Below are 27978 nucleotides of genomic sequence, written 5' to 3'. Positions count from 1 at the left end.
ATTATATTATTATTATTGGAGCGGCGCAGTGATGCAGTGGGTATCGATGGCGCCTCACAGCGAGAAGTTCATTGGTTCGAGTATCGACTGGATCAGTTGGTGTTTCTGTGTGAAGTTTGCATGTTCTCCATGTGTTGGCGTGGGTTTCGTCCGGGTGCTCCGGTTTTCCCCACAGTCCAAAAACATATACTATAGGAGAACTGGGTAAACTAAATTGTCCGTAGTGTACGAGTGTATGGGTATTTCCCAGTAATGGGTTGCAGCTGTAAATAAAACATATACTGGATAAGTTGAAATTTTATTCTGCTGTGGCAACCCCTGATTAATAAAGGGACTAAGCCAAAAAGAAAATGAATGAATGAATGAATTCATTTTATTTATTATTATTATTATTATTATTATTATTATTATTATTATTATTATTATCATTATTACAGCCAAAAAAAATTGTGCAAGTAGACCAAGTACTGTCCTATAAAACGAATCTCTTCAAAAAGTACTCAAAGGTAGTGAGCAATCAGTATTATGCTGTGAAATTTATTTCACCTTATAGCCTTTAAATTAAAAATGTAGGATCATCAATGCAATTTTGATGTTTATAAGTGTAAGCTAAATTATTTGCCATCCATGGAATATTAATTTGCAACATGAGCCTAATTTAATGTGAGAACACAACACATTACATTAATTTAGGCAGCTATAATAAGTTGACAGAAAGCAGGTTGATGCATTTACAGAGTAAAATCTACGTAAATTAAAAGCAAAAATATAGTGGTGATGATGTTAATGCTTATTATGCACATTGAACCCTGAATGACAAATTACAAGTGTCCCACAGTTAGAACCACAAAACCGAGCTTGTGCAGGGGTGCTTTTCCGAAAACTATTGTTAGCCAACTACATTTTGCAATTCAGTTTTTACAAACATAGTTTGTTGATTTGGCGTCTCCCAAATCCATTGTTCCAACAAACACTTCCAACTGCACCTCTATAGCTGTAGTTCCTGTTGTGTTGCCAGTTATCCCATATGCCCTATTCTTTTTAAACATTCCAACATTTAAACAAAAACATTAAAGCCATCTCTCTTGGATGTAGTTTGATTTCCTAGTACTTTTATTATCGTTTAGTTTAATCGAAATTCATATTGATAATTGCATTGCCTTCGTAGTGCATTTTGAAAGCATTTATGCTACTTTGAACGCACCCTTGGCTCATGAAGAAAGCTATAGGTGACCTATTATTCAAAAGCAGAATTTAAGTTACGTCTCCAAGCTTGTGAAAACAAAAATATATAGCATACGTTAATACTTTATTTTATAATAGGTCATTTATTAAATGTATCTGTATGACATGCGTCTATTGGTTAGAACATTTCAGCAGTGATTTGGATATGTCAATTGTAAAAGTAGAAAAAAAATTAAATAAACAATGTCCTAAAAACAATAAATAAACAATCCCAAACAATGCATGTTACTTTGATAGTTCAGCCACAAGATATGTCATTGTTTGGGAAACACAGCCCTGAATACATTGTGCATACATTTAAAAACGTAACATTTAGTTATTGTTTAAGGCCATTTCAGTCATCATACAGCAGACTTCTTTCATCTTCCTGAGTTTTACTGAGAATAACAACTCAATTACAGCAATCTGAGAATTTGTAAGTCATTACTTTATACCAGAAAACATGCTAACACATGCAAGCAACATCTAACAAAGCAGGAAAAATGCTAGCATCTTAAAAACTGTATCTCCATCAAGTTATTACTGTATAATTACAGCACTTTAAAGTGCTACTGAATTTAACTTTCTGAATTTATTTTTGTTTTCTCCTCAGAATGTGAAATATCCCGCTTTATATGAATTATAAATAGTATAAACATAAAAATAAATGTGCATGTTCCATGACACGAGGGATTTATTTACTCTCTGTGCTTTTCATTAACAACTGTGCAATTACAACGGGTGTATGTTCAGTACCTGCATATAACACTCCTTTGTTGTTTTTAATCTGCATGTACTATGAAATAAAAAGGGGAATTATTTCTCTATAAGCACATTTCATTAAATTCCAAGCACGTACCTCGTAAAAAGAGTTTATATATCCTATAGGTCCCTTGCAAATAAAACCAGTGCTTTTCACAAGACTAGAAAAACACTAAAACTCTATGGAGAACTTCTTAACTATCTTACTCATTGGATGCACACTCGGTTTCCCATATAATTTTGTTCATTCCAGCGTTCAGATGAATCCTTTCTGTGCCTCTTTCTTAAACAAGGGAAGGGTTGTCTAGAAAGAACACCTGTAATCTACCAAGGAGCGTACCTGAGCCAACCGAGTCAATATGCAATTATTTCAACTGAAGATCCACCACTGTCCACATCAAACACTCCACATTCCTTGGGCAGATTAGCCCAAATTATCTTTTATTATTTTGGCCTGCACGGACGAATTGAGCTCTATCTGGTCTGCATTGCGATGAAATTTGAGACAGCTTGAATGGCAGTGGTATGTTTGGAGTTTGGATAATACTTACCTTTTATGAAAGGGCCAACGGCGGCGGGAGATTAATAACTGAACACTGAGTGCCTTTCACTGATACTATCCCTCTGGTCGTCTTGTAAAAGCCTGTTGAGAGGTTAAATTAAATTGCTGTAATAAATGTTTGGTTTCAGCGACACTGTATCATTGAAAATCAAACAAACACCGACAGGCTTTTGTGCGATGAGGATCAGAGAGGGAAAATGAATAGCAAGGCAGGGGGGGGGGGGGTGGCAGGGGGAGGTGGGGGGTTTATGTAGGAAAGTATTATGTACATTTGAAACGGACTTGTTTTCACTTAAAGATTAATTAAACTGGAGTACAAGGAACAATTATATTGATGAATGTTTTTGGAGCTACTGTAATTAAATTAATCCATTTAATTAACAAATTATATTGAACTTTTCCCCAGAGAGCAACATTAGACTTGTGTTTCTCGCTTACAAACAAGCAACAAGCGAAAAAAAAAATATGTTGGGGAAATGATTGCAAAGATCAGAAGGAAATTGAAAGTGTGTCAGAGAAAATGCAGAGACAAAGACAAACCGACGGAGTGTGTATTGTCATCTGTTGTAACACAATCACGGATGATTGTGACGCACGGGGGAAAACATAATTGGATCAAAACTTTTTTTCATACCTTAATGAGCTGCTCTGGAGAGATCTGGTTCTCTCATTTGCAAATTAAATTCGATAGCATTCTGACAGCACATTCCAGCTCTATAAATGTATTTAAATCACTAAATTATTACAAAAACCAATGTCACAGCATGATCCAAAAAAGCTGTTTGAATTACTTTAAAGGCTCACACTGCAATTCACTGTGCATCAGCCAAATTAATTACTTATAGCATTATATATTTATACATTATGCATTATAAAAAGTGCTTTTGCAATAGTAGTACAGTTTGGTTCATATAGTAGGCTACACACAACTACAAATCTTACTATTAAAAATAATAATAATATCAATCATAGTAATAATAATAATAAATAAAACGACATAATGAATAAAATGTGATTCGATTTGAATATGGTGTTATTTATAACATTACGTGTTGCATTCATCGGATGACTGTCTGACGACTAAACAATGCCATCTAGAGGCAGCAGACTGAAACTACAGTAGGATTCCTCCACAAAAATGCCATGGCTAAATTTCATTTTCACGATTTAGTGTCACCAAGAAACAAAAATGCACAGAAAAGGCCAATCTGGAGGTATTATTTTCTATGTTATTATAAGGCTATGCTATATTAACTAGACCTAGTAGCCTACAAAGAAAATCAAAAAGTAAACATTAACGAGAAAGACAGTTTTAACTCACCAGTCATAAAGTTTTCTTCGTAAAGCTGAAGAACGAGTGTTTTCATGTTGATTCCTATTGTTCATTTCTTTTCTACTTGTTTTATCTTTCTACGATTCGTGTCAATCATTTTGGATGTCAGACGGCTCTGTTTAAACGTTAATGAGGAAAGTTAACACCTGTAAGCCACTTCCGGTGTGAGGGGAAATAGAAATAGCAATCTAGTTTAAAACACCAACGATATATCAATTACCTGATACGAATAGCAAAAAAAAATCCTGTATTGCAAATAAAAGAAGCCATAAAGGAAAAATCTATAGAATCAATATGCGTCATTACACTGAATAAACTGGTTTTTGACACAATAATTGATTGCATCTAAATTGTAGAATGATTTTATATAAATCCTTATGTTTATTTCATTTTAAAGTGGGGTATTTGTAGTGTAAACTTACTACGTCAAGTAAATGCTTTTTATGCACTGAATGTTTTGACAGAAGATTCAGTGTCATCATGGCCATATGTTATTGGTTGATATTGAACCAAGATTTCCTTGATCTTAAATCAAACACAGGATGCTATCATTGAAACTGGTGAAATGTGACTAGAGATTCCACAATAAATATTCAGACATTTCTATGTTTTGACTTGTAGAAATGGGGCAACACGGGGTGCAGTGGGTAGCATGATCAGTTCACAGCGAGCCTCGGCTGGGACAGTTGGCATTTCTGTGTGGACTTTTGCATGTTCTCTTCGTGTTGGCGTGGGTTTCCTCCAGCTGCTCTGTTTTCGCACACAGTCCAAAGACATACAGTATAGGTGAATTGAATAAACTAAATTGGCCATGTGTGTGTGTGAATGCAAGAGTGTATGGGTGTTTCCCAGTGTTGGGTTGCAGCTGGAAGGGCATCATACTGTTTAAAATATTTGCTGGATAAGTTGACAGTTCATTCCGCTGTAGTTACCCCTGATTAACAAAATGATTAAGCCGTAAAGAAAATGGGATCCACTTGCGGCAACTTATTGGTATGACATACTCAAGTATGATTTCTGACACTAGTTACCCAGGTATTATAGAATTCTGGCCCAGATTTGATTTAAAGCTGGCATAGCAGGTATTCGTCCAGCATGTGGGCCTAACATGGTCTGGGTTTGGCAGAGGTGGTGCTGTCTTTAAGACAGCACATAAGACTTGGGCCAGATCAAACAGTATTTGGCCCAGATGTTAAAAACGTATATGTGGCCCATGTAAGTTTGGCCTATCTTCCTGACCCACTTTTAAAATACATGTAATTTTTTTATTTATTTATTTATTTATTTATTTATTTATTTATTTATTATTTTTTGAGTAAAACAAATTTTACCAGTTGACACACTTCGAGAAAAAGCGTTTGTAAAATGAAATTCATTCTTTGAAAACGTGACAGACCAACATATCTGGCCCAGTTCAGGCCCAGTTATGGGTTATTAACTTGGCTAAAACTTGGCCCAAATATGGATCATGTTTGGCCCTTGTATGGAAACCAGACTTGGTCCAATTATGTACCATAGTTCACTATGGCATGTGGGCCAAGCAAAAGCTGAATGTGTGGGCCAGAGAAATTTAGCTATGTGGGTAGTTGCTGGTTATAGTGACATCATCTTGGTGGGAAAGCAACAACAATAGTAGACCTGTAGATTTTAAATTAAGTTTTGTGGTAGTTTTAACTTGTCTCACGCATTCCTTCCTATTTTGAGGGAAAAAAAAATACAGATTAAAGAATTCACATTTAAAAAGTTGTGCACAAACACTGAACAAATTTGAATAAAAGTACTTCGGTCTCTCAATAGGCAAAACTATTGCTTTATTCCATGGTATTAGACATACTGTATTGTTAATTTCTGATCAGTGTCACTTTACATAATCAAGTTATAGTTTATAAGTTTAAGTGCCTGGCATGACAACCTGTGCCTTTATTTTTTTCTTTTTAAAGTCACACAGTTTAATATAAACATGTAAATATTGTCCGGAAGGTTTTATTTTTTAAGATTTTTCAGCTACACACCAAAACATGTTACTTACTCAGAGATTTTATCTAGTTTCCATTCCAAATATCTAAAAATTCTTAAATCAAGAAACTTTTTCTAGACAAACAAAAAATATTGTCTTATCTTCAGAAACAATACATCAAAATTAAGTGAGTTTTCTTAAAGACAGGCTAAACAATATCCCAATGGGGTAAAAAGAAATCTTGTTTTCGCTTTGATATAAGATTATTTTTCCTTACCCCAATGGGTTATTATTTTGCTTGTTTTATGGAAAAACTCACTTAATTATGATGTATTATTTCTGAAAACAATACAATATTTTTTTGCTTGTCTAGAAAATGCATCTTGATTTAAGAAATTGTAGATATTCGTATAAAAGAGAAGAGAAGAACACAAAAGTAGGAAAAGCAGTTTTTACTTTGTATTCGGGTCAGATAACACTATGCACAGCTTAATACAACATAGCTAGACTTGTTGAACATTTTGAGAACTCAGTGTAAATGTTTTATGAATAGTCTGACTGTGGGAAATCCAAAAATAATTTTTACATGATTGCTTTGCTTATTACTTTCAAATTATCATAATTTTGCTAAACAGTGTCATAATTATTTTTTTGAGGTAGGCAAGGGGAATTTAAAAAGATCAAAGATCCAGAAATGATGACAGAACCACTTTGATAGAGAAATTGGTTGGTGAGCCATAATATGATATGTTACTGATGAGTTTAATGAACCTGCATCATATAGCCAAGCGAAATGATGATCACATTAGAGGAAATTATTTACTATTTCAAATTGCATTATGGGACCTTGATCTCTGTTCCAACAACATCTTTATCTGGTCTTTAAAAAAATAACTATTCATGTGAACAAGTTTGAAATTCAACATTTTTTATGTAAATTCCAGTACAAAAAAAACCTGGGTAATCCACTGCAAACTGTGTAAACAGTTCACTGTCCCAATGCAAATCGATTAAGTTAACGTAATGTTTTTCACAATTTTAGGTTGATTAAACAAAACAATTAAGTTGCCAGAAAAAAACTCAAAGTATTTCAAATACGTAATTTGAAAAAGCAGCAAAAAAGGTTTGGGTGAATATGTATGTTAAATTTTAAGAACGGGTCTGTAGCTTGTAATTCACATTACAGATGTTAATTTACACTTACAACTTCCGATGTCAAAGAAATTAACGCTGCAGTTCAAAAGTTATTTTATTTATATTTTTTAAGAGTTTTAAAGAAATATTGTCTGGGATGGTCATTTTGGATAGCTACTTGTACATTTTATGGTATTTTATGGAGTTATTTTTTAGACTGCAACTTATGATTAACATCTCATACCAAATTAGTCAGGTCCACAGTGTTTAGACATGATCATACAAATGTTCTCATCAAAAGCCTAAGATTGACTCTGTTTACTCATTAACACGCAACCAGATCTTGCCATAAATTGCTGAATCTCTGATGACTGCAAAAAAGCTCTTTGATACTTCTGCTAGGCCATCATTGCAATAACATCTTAAAACAGCTTTGATTTTTTTATTTTTCAACATTGATGTTTTTTTCTCTCACATATATACAGTAATTGCTTTTAAACCACCTTTTGTTCATATTTAAAACCCAACACAAAGCAAAACTAATAACAATAATGTCTAGATGTGTCAGTGTTTCCCTGTTTTTTTTGCATCTAACAGTTCATACTTGTTAAATCTTCATTTCCCATTATCAGAAATCATAAAGACGCCCACGTACACCATTAAAACCAAGCACACAATGATTCACACATACAGTACAACTCGCTCTATTTTCTCCTGTCTGTTTCACGAGTTCACATGCATTATAAACACACACATACTCAAAAGGATTAGGTTCTATTCAGTGCCATAAAGCATTAAATATTATTTTAAATAGCTCATTCAATAAGCTACCCATAATCCCACAAACAATGTGGGCTTCCTGACGCACCACACCCACTGAAACTACAACTTTACACTTGACATTGCAACCTGCTTTTTTAGAAAACATGACTGAATGTCAATTAAAACACTGATGGATACAAAAGTTTTGAGAAAATATATTAAATAAATCTGTTTGAATTTTTAGATCAAATATAAGTTTTTGTGCATTTACAATATACAGTATATCGTAGTGACTGAAATGACTTGACACTTTAAATGCTTTAAAAACCCAAAAAACCTACCTGCTTATTTTTTACGAATGTTAAGTTAAAATAGAACTCATTTCAAATGCCTTGTTGATGCCAGAGGTCTGAGGAGAATGGCCAGACTGGTTAGAGCTGATAGAAAGGCAACTTATATAACCACTGGTTACAACCGAGGAATGCAGAAGAGCATCTCTGAACGCACAACACGTCCAACCTTGAGGCGAATGGGCTACAGCAGCAGAAGACCACACCAGATGCAACTTCTGTCAGCTAAGAACAGGAAACTGAGGCTCCAATTCGCACAGGCTTACCAAAATAAGACAATAGAAGATTGGAAAAATGTTGCCTGGTCTGATGAATCTTGATTTCTGCAGTGACATTCAGATGATAGGGACAGAATTTGGTTTAACAACATGAAAGCATTGATCCATCATGACTTCAATCAACGATTCAGGCTGGTGGTGATGGTGTAATGGTGTGTGGGATACTTTCTAGGCACACTTTGGACTTATTGGTACCAATTGAGTATCATGTGAACATGTGAACGCCACAGCCTACCTGAAGATTGTTGCTGACCATGTCCACCCCTTTATGACCACAGTGTACCTATCTTCTGTTGACAACTTCCAGCATGATAACACGTCATGTCATAAAGAGTGAATCATCTCAGACTGGTTTCTTGACCATGACAAAGAGTTCACTGTACTCAAATGGCCTCCACAGTCACAGATTTGAATCCAATAGAGCACCTTTGGGATGTGGTGGAACGGGAGATTCAAACTATGGATGTGCAGCCAACAAATCTGCAGCAACTGCGTGATGCTATCCTGTCAATATGAACTAAAATCTCTGAGGAATATGTCCAGTACCTTGCTGAATCTATGCCATGAAGGATTAAGGCAGTTCTGAAGGCTAAAGGGGTCTAACCAGGTACTAGTAAGGTGTACCTAATAAAGTGGCCGTTTAATGTAAACAGTATATATGCGTGTTTAACTTTCGTTTTAACCTGCAAATCTTAAACATTAATACGTCACAAGCATATACTCTCATATTCCTGCATGCGCAAACCATTTTTAGCCCTGTGAGTTTCACCTTATTAGTTCATGTACAGTAGATGCTTGCTTCAAATACATGCTTTAAATTTTTCTAAAACCTGGCATCCGATTGTCGGCATATTCTGAGTTTTTAATAACATACGACATGAATTACTTGCATTCATATGCGGATATCTATGTGCCAACATCAACAGATGCTCCCTGGCTGCTGTGATCCTTAAATTCTCTAATGAGCAACAGAAAATACCCGGCTTTGATGCACATTCAATACATAACTAGATTCAGTGGATCTTAATTTAATATCTGGCAGTAAGACAAAGGCATGGCAAAATATGTGTACATATACAGTTGAAGGCAAATTTATAAGGCAAAATGTAATTGTTTTCAGATATGTAAGTGCTGTTTGACATTGATGACTTTTTTAACATATTTTAAAGGTAGTAGTTTTAATAACTAATTTCTAATGACTATGTTGTTTTGTCTTAGTGCAACGATCACAGTAAAAATATATATATTTTTGCAAGATACTAGCATTGAGTTTAAAGTGCAATTTAAAGGCTTTTAATTTGATAACTAAGATAGTTAGACTAATTAGCCAATCATTGGGAACAGTGGTTTGTTCTGTAGCCAGTCAAGGGGTGGGACCGTGGGAGGTGGGGTGGGATATCTTAAGAGGACTAATTACATTGACCTTAATTTGTTTTCAAAATGTTAAAACTGCTGTTATTCCAGCCAACCGCAAATAAATAAGACTCTCTCAATATTATAAAATCTATTAGCACATACTATGAAAATTCCCTTCTCTGTTAAACATTCATTCATTAATTTTCCTTCGTCTTAGTCACTTTGTTCATCAGGTCACCACAGTGGAATGAACCACCAATTTATCCAGGATGTTTTAAACAGCGAATGTGCTTCCAGCCGCAACGCAGTAAACATCTAGTAAATCAATTAAATGTAAAATAAGATTAATTCATACTTGCTTATGCTTCTCAAAATCACAAGTATGGTTTTAGATAAATGTCTGGGGTTTACTAATAGTCAAATTACTTATAGAGAAATCTTCTGCCCATTAATTGAAGTCATGTGGTTCTTTAATTATGTAGATCAAAGAATGAAACTGTATATTTTGTTTAATGAAAGAAAGTCTTACAGGATTTAATGATACACTACCTGACAAAAGTCTTGTCATCAATCCCTGTTGTTAGAGAAACAAATAATAAATTGACTTTTAGTTGATCATTTGGAGAGGTGGCAGAAGTTAGATTTTTCCAATGAATCATCTGTTGAACTGCATCTCAGTCATTACAAATAATGCAGACCTATTGGAACCCGCATGGACTCAAAATTCTCACTGAAATCAGTCAAGTTTGGTGAAGGAAAAATCATGGTTTGGGGTTACATTCAGTATGGGGATGTGCGAGAGATCTGCAGAGTGAATGGCAACATCAACAGTCTGAGATATCAAGACATTTGTGCTGCCCATTACATAACAGGAGAGGGCAATTTCATGAGCAGGATTGTGATTCATTTCATACTTCAGCCTCCACATCAAAGTTCCTGAAAGCAAAGAGGGTCAAGATGCTACAGGATTGGACAGCCCAGTCACCAGACATGAACATTGTTGAGCATGTATGGGGTAAGATGAAGGAGGAGGCAATAAAAATTTATCTAAAGAATCTTGATGAACTCTGGGAGTCCTGCAAGAACACTTTTTTTGCCATTACAGATGACTTTATTAATAAGTTATTTGAGTCATTGCAAAGATGTATGGATGCAGTCCTTCAAGCTCATGGGGGGCATACACAATATTTACTATTTTTTCCACTGCACCATGACTTTATATTTTATACTGTACAATATTTGTGTTAAGTGACAAGACTTTTGTCTAAGCAAAGTCAGACCTTACTGTCCTAATTAAATAATTACAAATCAAGGCATGATCATATTTTATTTTGGTAAAATAAGTGTAATCTAGAAGCCTTTGCCTTTCATATAAGCCACTTCTGATGCCAAATGATCAACTAGAAGTCAGGCTGTTATTTGTTGTTCCTAAAACCTGGATAGGCGACAAGGCTTTTGTCAGGTAGTGTATGAGGATGAGTTAATTATAAAAGTATTTTCATTTTTGTGTGCTCTTTCTCTTCACAGAAGTATTGATTGACCGATTCTACAAATGTAATTGTGAAATCTACAGAAAACATCTGAAGTCCATCACATTGTTCCAGTTTCAGTGGTTTGTCCGGCCCCAGAACAAATCTCCAAACCTGTCCAACGTGTGTGTCTTTGTTTTTCTAATATGCTTGTGTTTGGTTTTCAAATGCCTCTGTGAAGCAGGACAATGCATGTTCCTATATGAATGATGGGAACGGCCTTTATTTCGACATGACAATTCATTTGTCATGCTAACACATACTGTTCTGTATGTTTCCCTGTATGCGGGACATTGATTTTCTTTTACAGTAAAATGAAACTCCTGGCACATTTTTAATAATCACTGACATTTTGATTGATGGGATTAAAGTTCATTTCTATTGAACTAGTACCATCTTGCCACAATCATTCAACCATGCAAAGCTTCTTGTAACTGTAAATTTGCAGTGTGACATTTCTACAGCATCCCAGTTTTTATGAATTAGTTCAACTACTGTACATTTACATCAGATTTGCCCTTAAATCAGCCTTTGAAGACTACAGCGGCATTCCGAGTGATCGTTTTTGATCGCGTGCTATTTTAATCAAAACATTCCTGATATTTGTCCCTGGCAGCAACTTAGCCTACTTCAACACTTCTTCTAGCATGTTGGCATAGAACACGCAATCCACACAGGCAGCTGCAGTGCAGTCAAGCAGTTTTGCATACCAGCACATATGGCCCAAGGGAGAGAGACACAGAAAGAGAGAGAGGGTGGGGGGCATAAATGTGAATTAACCCATTCTCTGGAATTCCATACTGTATTCACAGGGATTAAGGATCTCATCAGTCAAGTACAAAAGAATAGTTTTGGTTTAGTGGCTTATCTGGCTTGATTACCTTTAAGTGTTGTTACTTAGAAGGCTATTAATTTAAATGAAACATTTGAGTTAATTTCATACATTAAGTCTCACTTTATTTAAGCAGCATATTATAGCCTTTTTAGATTACACATTTACGTCAAAAAATTAGTTATCAGAACAGAAAGTAATATTTAACTATGGTGATATAATTTTTGGCTAGACACGTAGTACACTATACTACTATAATAATTTATAATTGTAGTGTGTGTGTGTGTATATATATATATATATATATATATATATATATATATATATATATATATATATATATATATATGTGTATATATATATATATATATATATATATATTACTATTGTTAATATTATTATTATTATTATTATTATTGTTATTATTATTATTATTATTATTATTATTATCATTAACTCTCTGAATTTGCCTGTAATAGGGGCATATTATTTATAGGAACATATATTATTTATTTAGATATGTTTGAACATTGGCCGATGCAGTGGCGCAGTAGGTAGTGCTGTCGCCTCACAGCAAGAAGGTAGCTGGTTCGATCCTCAGCTCAGTTGGTGTTTCTGTGTGGAGTTTGCATGTTCTCCCTGCATTCGCCTGGGTTTCCTCCGTGTGCTCCGGTTTTCCCCACAGTCCAAAGACATGTGGTACAGGTGAATTGGGTAGGCTAAATTGTCCGCTGTGTGTGTGAATGTGTGTGTGAATGATGCCCAGAGATGGGCTGCGGCTGGAAGGGTATCCACTGCTCAAAAATGTCCTGGATAAGTTGGTGGTTCGTTCCGCCGTGGCGACCCCGGATTAATAAAGGGACTAAGCCGACAAGAAAATGAATAAATGAATGTTTGAACATTTTTAGAGACAATATATCATTCTGTTTAAAGTGTTTAGTTTGAATGATCTAATGTTTTTACAAAGTTTACATATGCAACAAGTCGTTATGTACTGATTAAAATTTTAATAAAGTATTAAAACAAAGTAAATTAGAGTTAATTGTTGTTGCTATTGTAATTATTGTTGTATATGACAGGCAGGCAGACAGATAAGATGGATGGATAAATAAACAAATAATAATAATAAATAAATACAAAATATAACAAAAAGTTAATTCATTAATTTTCTTGTCATGTTAGTCCCTTTGTTAATTCGGCCACAGCGGAATGAACCGCCAACTTATCCAGCATATTTTTACTTAGCGGATGACCTTTGAGCCGCAACCCATCTCTGGGAAACATTCAGAGATGCATTGCCCCAAAAAGTTAATTATTAATTATTGTTGTACATGACAGACAGATAGACGATAGATAGACAGATGGATGTACAGACGGACAGACGGACAGAAGGACAGACAGACATACAGAAAGACAGACAGACGACAGACAGACAGATTACCTAATAATAATAATATTATTAATAAATAATAATTTATTTTTAAGCTTTTCAGTTATGTTAATAGAGGCAAGTGTATTTTCAGGGCCGGATTAACCAATGGGCCTTATGGGCACAGGCCCAGGGGCCCGTGCGCACGAGGGGCCCCTGCGAGGGGGGAGAAAAAAAGACAATTTCGGAGTGTCTGTTTAGGCTAATTGCAAATAGCGCATCTAGTTGGACTAAGCTATGCAGGGTTTACGCCCATCGATGGCTGATTGATAGAGACAAGATGAGTAAAGAGCTGTGAAACAATACAGCAGCAGTGGCGCACCTTGTAAGGCACACGGCATCATCTTTTGACGCGATCACTCATAACATTGGTTCGAATCCACCATCAGTTGAACTCGTGCTACTTTTTTTTCTCCCCATTACATATCAGATTGGAAATATATTTATTTTTAACAGGAAAGAAACATTTTTTTAAAATAATGCAAATGTGATATAAAGTCACAAGTGTCTCGTGGGTATTTAATAACGTTTAGTCTTATTATAGGCGCCTGCCGTGCCGCCCTCTCTTCAAAAACTCTATTGCTCAGACAACTGTATTTCCTCTGAGCAAAAAAATCGTGATCACATATTAATATTATTATTATATTTAAATTGCCTTTCTTTCTTTGACTAAACAGAATGCTGTAATTGGTCAAGCGCGGAAACGTCAGTTTTGTAATAACCCGCACTAAACTGAGCGGACTTTAGTGTAACGTTATATCTGTCATAGATCAAAAATGAGTGGACAAGTGGATTTAGCAAACGCGAGAGAAAGAGGAGAGGAGGCATCTTTATTGAGGCATTTTCCATACACACCATCTTTAAACAGACCCGTGATCAGGAGAATGAGGGTACAGAAGAAGACGTTATGGTAACTTTAAATGATGAGAAGCTAGCATTAACCAGGCGGAGGAGGCTAACGGCAGCGCAGCGCGGACTGGATTCATCGTGTGAGAGACAGACAGAAAAGGAGAGAGAGAGGGAGAGAGAGAGAGAAAAAGGCCCAGAAGAGGAGAGAGACAGGAGAGAAGAGGTATAGTGTGTGTGATTTCGGATACTTTTAGGTTTATAATCAAGTCTTTATCACGAGAAGAGTAGAGAAAATACAGGGAGAGGAGAGAGAGAGTAAATCAGTGTTTGTATTATGAAAGACTCAGATTCATAGAACTGGATTGGAGAAGCATTGTGCGTTATATGCCATGGCAATAATATGCTTTATAAGTTTGTAAAAGCAATACATTAAAATACCCTTAAAAAAAAAAAAAAAAAAAATATATATATATATATATATATATATATATATATATATATATATATATATATATATATATATATATATATATATATATACACAGTTAAAGTCAGAATTATTAGCCCCCCTGTATTATTATTACCCCTGTTTATTTTGTTTTTGCACATTTCTAATCATAATAGTTTTAAAAACTTATTTCTAATAAAAGATTTATTTTATCTTTCCCATGATGACAGTAAATTATTTTTTACTTGATATTTTTCAGGACACTTTTATACAGCTTAAATTGACATTTAAAGGCTTAACTAGATTAATAGGTGAACTAGGCAGGTTAGGGTAATTAGGCAAGTTATTGCATAATGATGGTTTGTTCTCTAGACTATTGAAAAAAAATTAGCTTAAAGGGGCTAATAATTTTGTCCCAAAATGGTTTTTAAAAAATTAAAAACTGCTTTTATTCTAGCAAAAAAATATAAAAAATAAAACTTTCTCCAGAAGAAAAAATATTATCAGACATACTGTGAAAATTTCCTTGCTCTGTTAAAAACCATTTGGGAAATATTTTAAAAAAGAAGAAAAAATTGAAAGGGGGCTATTAATTCTGACTTCAACTGTATATATATATATATATATATATATATATATATATATATATATATATATATATATATATATATATATATATATGTAGTTTTATTAGTATTTTATTTAATGCTTTGAAAAATAATTTAAATCTTTGTAGACTATAAATGCATATGTACTATATATCATTTATTTAAATTTGTGGGCAACAAATTATAGATTCATTTTATTTAAAAAATATTATATTATTCTTATTTTTTAAATGCAACTATAGGGGTGCGGCCAGGTAGGGGGCCTTACAAGACAATGTGCCCAGGGGCCCCTGAGTTCTTAATCCGGGCCTGTGTATTTTGATTATAGATTTATGTATTTATTTAGATATGTCTTATTTTTTGCTACCCTTGTTTAATAAGCAGTTTATATTTTTCTTCATAATTACTATAGCCTATTTTTAGGCTAGGTGTCGTGTATTATAAAATGACAGCCTATATGGTGTTTGTTTCAAACTCTAGTTTTTTATTGTCCAAAGTTGTTGAAGGGTGCACATTTGATTAACATCAAGTAGGCTACCTCATAACAAACATTTTAATAACGCTCTTACTGTAGGTTGTTTTATTTCAGGTAGCACATAAAGTCACCATGGTAAAGTTCTGTCATCCAGCAGCCACTGTTATTACATACAAAAATGAGCTAAATCACGTTTTGCAGGGTTATCTTTAACAAGACTATTAGAGATCCTGAAAACCTGTTTGGATAAATTATTAAATGCATGATGATAAAGCCCCGCCCCGTTTTGAGGCATTGAAACGAGGCAGTTGCGTAATTTGTCTTGTCAAACGCGTAAAGCGCTTGACATCTCTGGCTGTCTGTCGTGTTGTGCTTATTTGCGGCATATTGAATGACGTGATCTCCAGTTGATTTCAGCGGAGGACATGCGGTTATGGGCAACGCTTTGTTGAGCAGGATCCACGGCTAGGATAAAACACCTCTAAGATCTGAGCGAGGCATTGAGAGAGAGAGAGAGAGAGGGGACGGTTACAGTGGATTTAATGACACTCCATCAAAGCATCACATTCTGGTAGAGTCGATCTGTAATTGCATGTTACATTGGTAAACAGTGCTGGGTGCCATGCTTTCCGAAACGCTTGTGTTATTTATGCATTTGATCTAAAACGCACTGTAATATGATCGGCTGCACAGCTTACATTTTATAGAAATGTTTTCAAATGGTGTTTTACTGTATATGTGTATGAGCATGCTGGATGAATTGTGCACTCTGCACTGACCTTAATCTGAAAACTCCATAACAGCAGAGCAGCTGTAGGCTCTAAATTCAGATGGAGTATTTCCTAGTTTATGGATGGCAGAGAGAAAGAGAGAGAGAGAGAGAGAGAGAGAGAGAGAGAGAGAGAGAGAGAGAGCGCATGTAATGGGGTTCCTTCTTCGGTGTAAGATAGCAAAAAGCCTGTGTATTCAGAGATGCAAACAAGTCTACTTGTTGCCCTGAAAATTACAGGAATTTGAACAAGTTTGAGAGTGGATTTACTGTACATGTGAACATAATGGACAAAAATCTGTCAGGTTAAACAAGCGTTTCTCTGAACTTGTTTTGTAAGTCTCAAGAATTCTGCATTGTTACTAGGAAGCTTAGAGGATTTCTGCCAAAAAGCTACACATGTATTCAGTGGCGAAACGTGTACATTAGCATTTATGTGTCAATAGCAGATTATTAGCTGGAAATATGCCATGTTTTGAGCCAATCAGCTGTAAACAGCACCTGACTAATGACCAGAAAGCATCATTACAATACAGATGATACCATCAGAATACAAAAACTTTCATCTGAACACTTTAAAAGAGTGTATGAACAGTAAAACTATAATGATTTTGTACAACTTTAAATTTGGTGGAATTCTGTAAGATTTACTGTATATTAAATTAGCTACCATCTAATACAAGGGTGCCCAAACTCGGTCCTGGAGTGCCGGTGTCCTGGAAGGTTTAGTTCCAACCCCAATCAGAATCACCTGAGCTGGCTAATCAAGCTCTTACTAGGCTTTCTAGAAACATCCCTGCAGATATGTTGAGATAAGCTGGAACTAAAATCTGCAGGACACTTACTTTGGACAGTGGACACCCCTGATCTAATAGGACCATGCTAACCAACTAAACGTTACTTTATTCTACATTTCTAATGATTATTGGTGAGTATTCAGGCTTGTTATAACAGTTTTTTCTGTTCCTCAGATCTGCCGAGAAATGGATGGATACCTGCCACCTCAGTTTCATGCATTGTCAGACCATAAGAAGTATTGTCAAGACAATACTTTTACAATGGACCAAGGCACACCATATAGCATAAACATGAATGTTTTCTTACCTGACGTCACCTACCTACGAACCGGCATGTGTAGAACCGTGAGGTCTGTGGGGCCGCAGATAAAGACTGAACCCATACATTCATCGTTCAACTACTCCAGCTGCCATGGCACCGTTGCACCCACCATGACCCATCAAGAGTACACAAACCTCTACACTCCAGCTCCGGAAACAGGTAGTAATGTTTACATCAAGCACGAGACGCCATCCATTGAATTTCAAGACGTTCCACTGTTTCAGCTGTTGAATTCAGATCTGGAGCCCAATGTGCCTGGAGGGCACTCTTGCACAGATTCCCACAATGCCACATGCCCTCCCATGTCAACGTATAACAGCATTCACCCAGCATCCAGTCATGGTACAGAGAGATCCATTTGTAATATGGCCAGCAATGGATATTCTCTACCTGCCCAGTTTGGTCAGCATCCTCAGAAAAGGGCGGCTTATCTACCACCCTCCCCACCCAACTCAGAACCGGGCAGCCCGGACAGGAGGAAAGAGCTCATACAGAACTTATCGCCACCTCCGTCATATGCTGCTAGCATGGCATCAAAAATGGCCTGTCTTACCCCTGGACCAGCACTTTCTGTCCAAACGCAACAGGTGCCTGCCCAGTATAACCGCAGGAGCAATCCTGATCTGGACAAAAGGAGGATACATCACTGTGATGTGCCAGGTGAAACTACATTTATTATCTAGACTCTTTAGTATGTGACTATCAGAGGTGCCTAGATCTGTTCCCAGTGGTCTGCCGTTTAGGGATGCACCAATACTGAAATACGATAATGTTAGAAGATCATATTTGGAGGCAGATGACTGATATATAGAGATAACAATAAATGTAGATTTTTCTAACAGTGATTACAAAAACAACCCAGGAGGCACACAACATTATAAGACGTTAATATTAGGTTAGATTTAGATCATGATGTCAGGTGACCAAAATTCAATGTCTAGCCAGCGTCTAAGTGCATTATTTTGATGTCCAATAACGACGTCAAATTACGTTGATATTTGTTTTTTTAGGTTGTTTTGGTGACTAATCTCCAACGTCTGATAGATGTCATAGTGGTAAAATCCACACAATGTCAAGTTGATTAGACGTTGATATTTGGTTGATTTTAGGTTGGACATTGACGTTGAATTGACGATGGGTTCTGACAATAATCTGATTTTCATTTCCAAACCAAATCCAATGTCCCTATGATGTTGGGGTACAACGTCAATATGGCTTATGTTGTCGTCCGATGCCTGCAGGAAAAAGGCAAGCAAATGCAGTAAACAACAGATTTTATTTCATTTTAATCAAACCACACCACTTCATAGAAGAATTTAGTCTTTTTTCTTTGCAAAATCTGATTTTTGCACATTTTTTGTAAAAAAAAATCAAAAATCAAATCTTTCCTTCAACATAATCTATTCAGAAGTGTGCATCTATGTGCAATGTGTCACGTAATGCACAAGTCAAAACCCTTATGTCCAACTGAAGTAGATCAACTGGTGAAAATAATCCATAATTTATCATCTTTGGCAGTCTTTATATCATTCCTATTAAAAACACTTTAATAAGATTATCTGGAACTTCTAGGCAAGTGTAATTTAGCTGGCTGGGGCTAAAGTCAGCAGGCATTCCAGAAACAGGATTGGACACCCCTGGTATACACTTTGTTTGAAATTGTTGTGTCGGAAGGAAAGACACCGCTTTTTCCACAAAGTCCAAATGACACAGTGCAGGCTTAAATGGCTATTCAGATGATTTAACGTTGCTGAATAGATGCTGTGGACTGACATGACTAAACATCTGGCAATTACCGGTCTCTATGTTGGACGTTGACTGACTAAGAGGCTTAGGACACAATGCAAAACCTTTTGACACTGAATATGAGCCTGCTGGACAAGTCAGAGCTGGCCAGAACATTAAAGGAACAGTTCACCCCAAAAAAAAGACATTTCTGCCATTGTTTACTCACTCGCATGACGTTTTGAACCTGTATGATTTTCCTTTCTTTATGCTAAACACAAAATAACTTTTTCATTGACTTTTATTTTATTGACTTAATCACAGACGTTCTTCAAAATATGAAGAAATAAAATCATACAGGTTTGGATCAAAGGGATGTAGAATTATTATTATTTTTAATTATTCAACTATCCAACCATTCCTGGTTGTATTGAATTTCCTGTGTGTATTTAATAGATATAAGCTTTAATGTTAAAGTTTCAGTTACTGTATTTGCTAACACATGTTGTTTTCTGTTATTCTGTATCAGGATGCAAGAAGGTCTACACCAAGTCCTCACATTTGAAGGCCCACTTACGCACTCACACAGGTAAGACTTGATAAGCAAAATCAGGGAGACCAGAGAGCTGTTTACACAGTTTTCAGTGTGTTATTTCTGTCATTCAAGGTGACTGTACAACAAAATACAAAACAAGTATGTTGGAGATAAAAGAACTTCCTGATTCAATTCTGATTCACACGCTCTCAATTAGATTTGGAGTCATTTAGGCATATTTCAGTCATAATGTCCATTTTGTCCTCAGATTCTCTCTTAATGCTGTAAATTATGCAAGGAATGCTCCAACTTGACACATGAAAAACAGTAGTTTAAAATTGAGCAGTTTCAATTGGTGTTTTCTTTAAAATATATACTGTACTAAGCAAAAGCAAAGACTGACTTTTGCCAACAGAAAAGATCTGCAAAAAGCATTTCTTCTGTAAAACATCTGATATTGTATAAATAAGAGCTGTTTTTTGTTTGTTTGTTTGTTTGTTTGTTTAAAATACTCCATCACTGAAAGGTGAACCGTGGTGAGTTCATTCAGTGAATCAAATGGTTTCTTGTGATTCTTTTTAAATGATTCATTATAGGGATAGTTCACCCCAAAGTTAAAACATGCTCACTATTTACTCACCCTCAAATGGTTTCAAACATTTCTGAGTTTCTTTTTTCTGTTTAATACAAAACAAGTTATTTTAAAATATCTCAGCAGGCACAGGACATCAACATGATGTCAGATTGACACTATACCCTTACGTCGTGGTACTTTGCATTTTGTTTGGAAATGAAAATCGGGTTGACATCAAAACCCAATGTCAGGCCTACATCAATGTCTAACGTCAGACAGATGTTGAATTTTGGAAACTTCTCAACGCAACCTAAAAACAACAAAATAGCAATGTCTAATGATGTTACGGCTTGACGTTGTGTGTACATTACCACTATGACATTTATCAGAAATTGGATTTTGGTTGCCATACCTGACAAATAAATGTCAGTATTGTATTTGACATTAATATGACGTTGGTTTGAAACGTTGGCTTGACATTGGATTTTGATCACTTTCCAACAAAACCTAAAATCAACCAAACATCAATGTCATTTCATGTCGTTATTGGACGTCAAAATAACATTGTCCTTTGTGAAGGTGACCTACAGTGCATCTGAAAGCATTCACAGCGCTTCATTTTTTCCACATTTTTTCATGTTACAGCCTTATTCCAAAAAAGATTAAATTAATTTATTTCCTCCAAATTCTACACACAATACCCCATAATGACAATGTAAAAAAAGATTTTTAGAAATTGTTGCAAATTTATTAAAAATAAAAAATCTGAAAAATCACATGTACACAAGTATTCACAACCTTTGTCGTGAAGCTCTAAATGGACCTCAGGTACATTCTGTTTCCACTGATCATTCTTGAGATGTTTTAGCAGCTTAATTGGAGTTTATCTGTGGTAAATTTAGTTGATTGGACATAATTTGAAAAGGCATACACCTGTCTATATAAGGTCCCAGGGTTGACAGTGCATGTCAAAGCACAAACCAAGCATGAAGACAAAGGAATTGTCTGTAAACCTCCAAAGTAGAATTGTCTCGAGGCACAAGACTGGGGAAGGTTCCAGAAAAAAATCTGCTGCTCTGAAAGTTTCAATGAGCACAGTGGCCTCCAACATCTGTAAGTGGAAGATGTTTGGAACCACCAGGACTCTTCCCAGAGCTGGCTTTCCATCTACGCTGAGTGATTGGGAGAGAAGGGTCTTAGTCAGGGAGGTGATCAATAACCCGATGGTCACTCTATCTGAGCTCCAGCGTTCTTCTGTGGAGAGAGGAGAACCTTACAGAAGGACAACCATCTGTGCAGCAATCCACCAATCAGGCCTGTATGGTAGAGTGGCCAGAAGTCACTCCCCAAAAGGAATTTACCAAAAGCCATCTGAAGGACTCTCAGACCAGAAGAAACCAAATTTTCTGGTCTGATGAGACTAAAATTGAACTCTTTGGAGTAAATGCTAGGCGTTATGTTTGGAAAAAACCAGGGACCGCTCATCACCAGGCTAATACCATCCCTATAGTGAAGGATGGTGGTGACAGGATCATGCTGTGGGGATGTTTTTAGCAGCAGGAACTGGAAGACTAGTCAGGATAGAGGGAAAGATTAATGCAGCAATGTACAGAGACATCCTGAATGAAAACCTGCTTCAGAGTGCTCTTAACCAGCATTGACCACTTCCAGCAGGACAATGACCCAAAGCACACCACCAAAATATCAATAGAGTGGCTTAGCGCTTCACTTTTTCCACATTTTTTTTATGTTACAGCCTTATTCCAAAATGGATTTGCACTGCACTCACAACAACTCAGTGAAGGTCCTTGACTGGCCCAGCCAGAGCCCAGGCCTAAATCCTATTGAACATCTCTGGAGAGATTTCAAAAAAGTTGTACACCGTCGCTTCCCATCCAACCTGATAGAGCTTGAGAGTTACTGCAAAGAGGAATGGACTTAGTTTCAGAAAATTTTTAAAAGACAGGTGTGCCAAGCTTGTGGCATCATATTCAAAAAGCGTTTAGGCTGTAATTGCTGCCAAAGGTGCATCAACAAAGTATTGAGCAAAGGCTGTGAACACCTATGTACATGTGATTTTTCAGATTTTTTTATTTTTTTATTTAAAAAAAAATCTTTTTTCATATTGTCATTATGGGGTATTGTGTGTAGAATTTAAAGAAAATAATTTAATTTAATCCATTTTAGAATAGTAATAGTAACATAGACAAAGGCCAAAAAGGTGAAGCGCTATTAAAACTTTCTATATGCACTGTAAATACAACCTAATATTAACATCTTATGGCTTTGTGTGTCTGCTGGGATGTTATAAACCATTGACTTCCATAATAGAAAAAACAAATATCATGGAAGTCAATGGTTACAGGTTTTCACCATTTTTCTACAGAAAAAAGAAACTCAAACAGGTTTGAGACAAGTAAATGATGAGTAAATGATAACAGGATTTTCAGATTTGGTTGAAACTATTCCTTTAAAAGTAATGCCTCAGAAGAGATATTTGGTCTACATTAATTGTGCAACATGATAGTGATAGACAACGTGATAGACAATTTGATAGGAATACCTTTTTCATTTAGTTGTATCCTAATTCTGACTGTGTTCTCCCCTCACACTATATTGGCCTGTGTTTCATTACAGGCGAAAAGCCATACAAGTGCTCATGGGAGGGGTGCGACTGGCGCTTCGCCCGTTCCGACGAGCTGACGCGCCACTTCAGGAAGCACACGGGGGCCAAACCTTTCCAGTGCTCTGTATGTAGCCGTTGCTTCTCCCGATCGGACCACCTGGCCCTCCACATGAAAAGACACCAGAACTAGAGGCACCCACTCTCGTTGTTCTGACGGTGCTGCAGGAGGGCAATCGGGACCTCTGTTGTTGATACTAATTAGGATTTGGGTGTGTTGGTTAATCTCGGGTTTTGGCAGTTCATCAGGTACAACAGGACCAAACCCTGCCGTCGGTACGGCTCCTGTGGTCACAAAAACCAGCTAATTGATGAAAACTTGGCTCGATGGCCAGATGGGACATTCTTTTGACATGTTTGTCTGTTTCTTCATTTGTCTGCATATTTTGAGGCCATTCTTTAGGACTACTTTTAACGTGCCTTTTTTACCTTGTAGAATTGAGGTGCCACGTAAAAATGTACATTGTTTTTAAGATTGTGTGGGCAGTTTAAGTCAACTGTAAAGCAACATTCTGGGTTTATGGCAAGTTTAGCTTAATTGACATCATTTGTGGTGTAATGTTGAATACCACAAGATTGCAGTGCTGGATGGAGCACACAAAATCAAGCACTTGATTGCGTTGAAGAAAAAAAGGCTATTAAATTATTACAGTACAGAAATTTCAAATGTTACAAAAGTTCTTGATTTTTAATGAACTTGAGCATTTTTTTTTTCTTTTCAGAAAATGTTGTGGTAATCAACAGAACACCAAGTTCTGTCAGCCGAGCTAAGGGGTAGTTCACCCGACAAAAAAAATGTAATTTCCTCACTATTCACTTACATTAAAGTGGTTTTAAACTCTTGAGAAATTATTTCTACAGTTGAACACAAAATAAAATATTGTTTAGAATGTTAAAAACCAGCAGCCATTGACAAACTAAAAAATAATAATAATATGGAAGTCACTAGCTATGTTTCCATCCAAAAATGCGAATTAACATTATGCGCAAAATAATTGGAATATTGCAGCAAAGATATGCAAATAAATCACTGTTCTCATCCAACAAGTCAAATAGAACAAAATCGCCACTTCCTGATTAACAGACACCAAATGTCAACAGTAAAAATGGAATTTGCTGTAGTGGGAGAAGCTGAACGAATCTTTTCTTTATTTAATAAATTACTAGCACTTCAATGCGGACATGTGGTGTTTGAAGGTATGTGACGTGGAGCACAGATGCTCTTGATTCTGGAGGCAATTAATAATATAATAACACCAATACTAAATTATTTTTTGGCATTTTAGAGTAATTAAAACAATGGTTTGGATGTTTAACAATGTGGTTTGTCCCTTCACACACATTTTTATCATCACATGATCTCCTATAATAAAATCACATGACTTTTTTTAATGCACATACTGGAATTTGTTCAGTAAAAGTGTTTCCATCATAGTTTATGCGCATCTTTTCTTATAGAATAAAAAGTTTATCCTACTCAGTTATGCACATTTTTTTATGTGCATTTTCAAAATTGTTGCACATCTTGGCATTTCCATCAACCGATTTTTTTTTATGTGCATATCCAAAATGTGCATTAAAATAGGTGGATGGAAATGTAGCTTATGGCTGCTGCTTTCCAGCATTCTTTAACATCTTTATTTGCGTTCAACAGAAGAAAGAAACTAATTTTAAGCTGAGCTATCCCTTTAAATTGCACTGAACCCAGAATATATATCGTATATCACAAGGTAAATAATATATTTAAAAAAAGAGCTGTAGTGTTGGTTGTAGAATCAAACCGCAGAGCAGTCATGAGAATGTAAGCCACGAATGCTGAGTCACAATGTTTTAAGGTGTCTTAAAAGCAGCACTTGATAAGAAACAGTGCTTCAGAAATTGGTGCGGGAGCTGGCGGGTAATTAGGAAATTAAATGTAGCTTCAGAACACCAAAGAGTTGGATCAAGTCCAAACTGCGATATGTTACGAAGATGATTCGCTTTATGGTAGCAACATGTTTTTAAAAGAGCACAATCTAAAGATTGATTGTTAATTCTTGTGCTTTACTGAAATGCAATAAGTGGTGCAAATGCTGTATTTTTTCCTAGAAAGTGGAGAGTTCAGATATCGATTACTTCCATAGTTGTTTATTTTTTTCTTACTATGCATTTGTTTGGGATAAATGATAGCTTTATATGTACAGTACATATGATGTGTATTTATTTTGCACATTTTATTTCTTACTTTGTATTAATTGTAACTCAATGCTTACATGAAATGTGCACCGGGTTACTGGGAAGTGGTTTTAGAAATCTTTGTTCAAACTAATAGTGCTCTAAATGGCTGCATTATGTGGAACAATGTGGCAGCTGATTGTTTACATTAGTTGGTTTGGCTTATGGTGTGCGTTACATCTGTATGTGTGGCCTCATAAAACCTCTTATTTTCCATTACAGTAATAAAAATGTTTTCCGCCTTATTTTTTCAGAGATTGCAAATGCATAACAGAAGGGACTCGTTACGGATGACAAGCTAGTGTTGTTCCTGAGATGGAAGTAAAATAGATTGGGAAGCATATGGAGTTTTTTTTATTTATTTATTTTTTTTTATCTGAGGTAATGTAATATGAGGACTTACAGTGTTTATACAGCTATATGGAAAAAATAAAGACACAAATCTCGACTTGACAGTTCTAAGATTCTCAGAATTTATATTTTATAGCATTTGAATTTGAGTGTTTTCTTTTGTAAACTACTGATGACATTTCTTTCAAATTTTAAATAAAAATGTTAGCATTTAAAGTATTTTTGCATAAAATAACGAAAAATTATTTAGCATTTATCACAACGCAAACAACTAACGAAACGCTCTGCATTTTGTCGCAACGCATACAACTAAAGAAACGCACTGCATTGTCACAACAAAAACAACCGAAGAAACGCGATGCATTTTGTTAAACGTTTCTTTAGTTGTTTGCGTTGTGACAAAATGCGGCACGTTTCTTAGGTCGTTTGTGTTGCAACAAAATTCAGAGTGCTACTTAAGTTGTTTGCGTTGTGACAATGCAGCACATTTCTTAAGTTGTTTGCATTGCGACAGGCAGCTAGTTTCTTCAGTTGTTTGCGTTGTGACAAGCAGCTTGTTTCTTCAGTTATTTGCATTGTGACAATGCAGCGCATTTCTTCAGTTGTTTGTGTTATGACAAAATGCAGCGCATTTCTTCAGTTGTTTGCATTGACAATGCAGCTTGTTTCTTCAGTTTTTTGCGTTGTGACAATGCAGCACATTTCTTCAGTTGTTTGCATTGCGACAAGCAGCTAGTTTCTTCAGTTGTTTGCGTTGTGACAAGCAGCTTGTTTCTTCAGTTATTTGCATTGTGATAATGCAGCGCATTTCTTCAGTTGTTTGCATTGTGACAATGCAGCGCATTTCTTCAGTTGTTTGTGTTATGACAAAATGCAGCACATTTCTTTAGTTGGTTGTGTTATGATAAAATGCAGCACATTTCTTTAGTTGTTTGCATTGTGACAGTGCAGCACATTTCTTTAGTTGTTTGCATTGCGACAGGCAGCTAGTTTCTTCAGTTGTTTGCGTTGTGACAAGCAGCTTGTTTTTTTCAGTTATTTGCATTGTGACAATGCAGCGCATTTCTTCTGTTGTTTGTGTTATGACAAAATGCAGCGCATTTCTTCAGTTGTTTGCATTGTGACAATGCAGCTTGTTTCTTCAGTTTTTTGCATTGTGACAGTGCAGCACATTTCTTCTGTTTTTTGCGTTGTGACAAAATGCAGCGTGTTTCTTAAGGTGTTTGCATTGTGACAATGCACCTTATTTCTTCTGTTGTTTGTGTTATGACAAAATGCAGCGCATTTCTTCAGCTGTTTGCATTGCAACAATGCAGCTTGTTTCTTCTGTTGTTTGTGTTGTGACAATACAGCACATTTCTTTTTTTTGTTTGCGTTGTGACAAAATGCAGCTTGTTTCTTCAGTTGTTTGTGTTGTGACAGGCAGCTTGTTTCTTCAGTTATTTGCGTTGTGACAATGCAGCGCATTTCTTCTGTTATTGTGTTGTGACAAAATGCAGCGCATTTCTTCAGTTGTTTGTGTTGTGAGAATTTGCAACATGTGTGCTGTCAAACTGATGAAGATCGTTTCTTATGTTGCTGGTGTTTTTGTAATTGCATGTGTTTTCTTAAATTGCAGCACATTAAGCTCTCTAATTAAAAAAAGCTCTAAAATCACTATATATATATATATATATATATATATATATATATATATATATATATATATATATATATATATACACATACATGAAGAAATGTTATCTTTATAGAACAAAAGAAACATTAACATTTTATTTTAGATATTTAGACTCACTTTGCTTATTAGATGTGGGTTTTAGAGTAAAATGCTAATAATTGTTTTCTTCTTTAACATTTTTACTGAAACAATTTTTCCAAATGTAAAATTATATATACATTAATATATTTACATTTTACTCAAACCCATATCTAATAAACTCAGTAAATCCTGAGAAAATGAGTATTTCTTGAGCAATCGCTTATATTTTCTCTGACTGTATGATTCAAAAAACACATGGCTCTGTTCAAGATTTGCAACTAGAAGTTCTTTCATTTTGTGACCAAAACCGAAAGAGAAAAAGTCTAATTGCTGTAATTAAAAGGTTCAGACTGCTTAAGAT

General features: G+C 35.6%; 2 protein-coding genes across 16 annotated transcripts in view; one reads left to right on the top strand and one right to left on the bottom strand.

The window, feature by feature from the left end:
• Window positions 1-4031, bottom strand: part of dachd (dachshund d) — a 245459-nt gene extending 241428 nt beyond the window's left edge. For all 15 annotated transcript variants that reach the window (XM_087267117.1, XM_087267115.1, XM_087267126.1 and 12 more), the window contains exons 1-2: window positions 3870-4031; window positions 2538-2629 (exon numbers count right to left, since the gene is read on the bottom strand). The gene's annotated coding sequence lies outside the window, so the exon portion shown is untranslated. The remainder of the gene's footprint in view (window positions 1-2537; window positions 2630-3869) is intronic.
• A 12184-nt stretch (window positions 4032-16215) lies between these two features.
• klf5b (Kruppel like factor 5b) lies at window positions 16216-25960 on the top strand. Its single transcript, XM_087267993.1, has 4 exons — window positions 16216-16459; window positions 17629-18436; window positions 20031-20090; window positions 23248-25960. Exons 2-4 carry the CDS (start codon window positions 17641-17643, stop codon window positions 23424-23426), a joined length of 1035 nt encoding a protein of 344 aa, XP_087124119.1. The 5' UTR covers window positions 16216-16459; window positions 17629-17640; the 3' UTR covers window positions 23427-25960.
• The last annotated feature ends 2018 nt before the right edge of the window (window positions 25961-27978 follow it).

This window comes from Danio rerio, chromosome 9, assembly GCF_052040795.2.
Source record: "Danio rerio strain M-AB ecotype USA chromosome 9, GRCz13ab, whole genome shotgun sequence".
In the NCBI taxonomy this organism is placed as follows: domain Eukaryota; kingdom Metazoa; phylum Chordata; class Actinopteri; order Cypriniformes; family Danionidae; genus Danio; species Danio rerio.
This window is presented reverse-complemented; position numbering and strand designations above follow the sequence as displayed.

Coding starts and splice junctions, on each gene's coding strand:
- klf5b (XM_087267993.1), top strand. CDS start 17,641: ATGGATGGATACCTGCCACCTCAGTTTCATGCATTGTCAGACCATAAG. Junction 18,437..20,030: donor ACATCACTGTGATGTGCCAG/GTGAAACTACAT, acceptor ATTCTGTATCAG/GATGCAAGAAGGTCTACACC. Junction 20,091..23,247: donor CCACTTACGCACTCACACAG/GTAAGACTTGAT, acceptor GTTTCATTACAG/GCGAAAAGCCATACAAGTGC.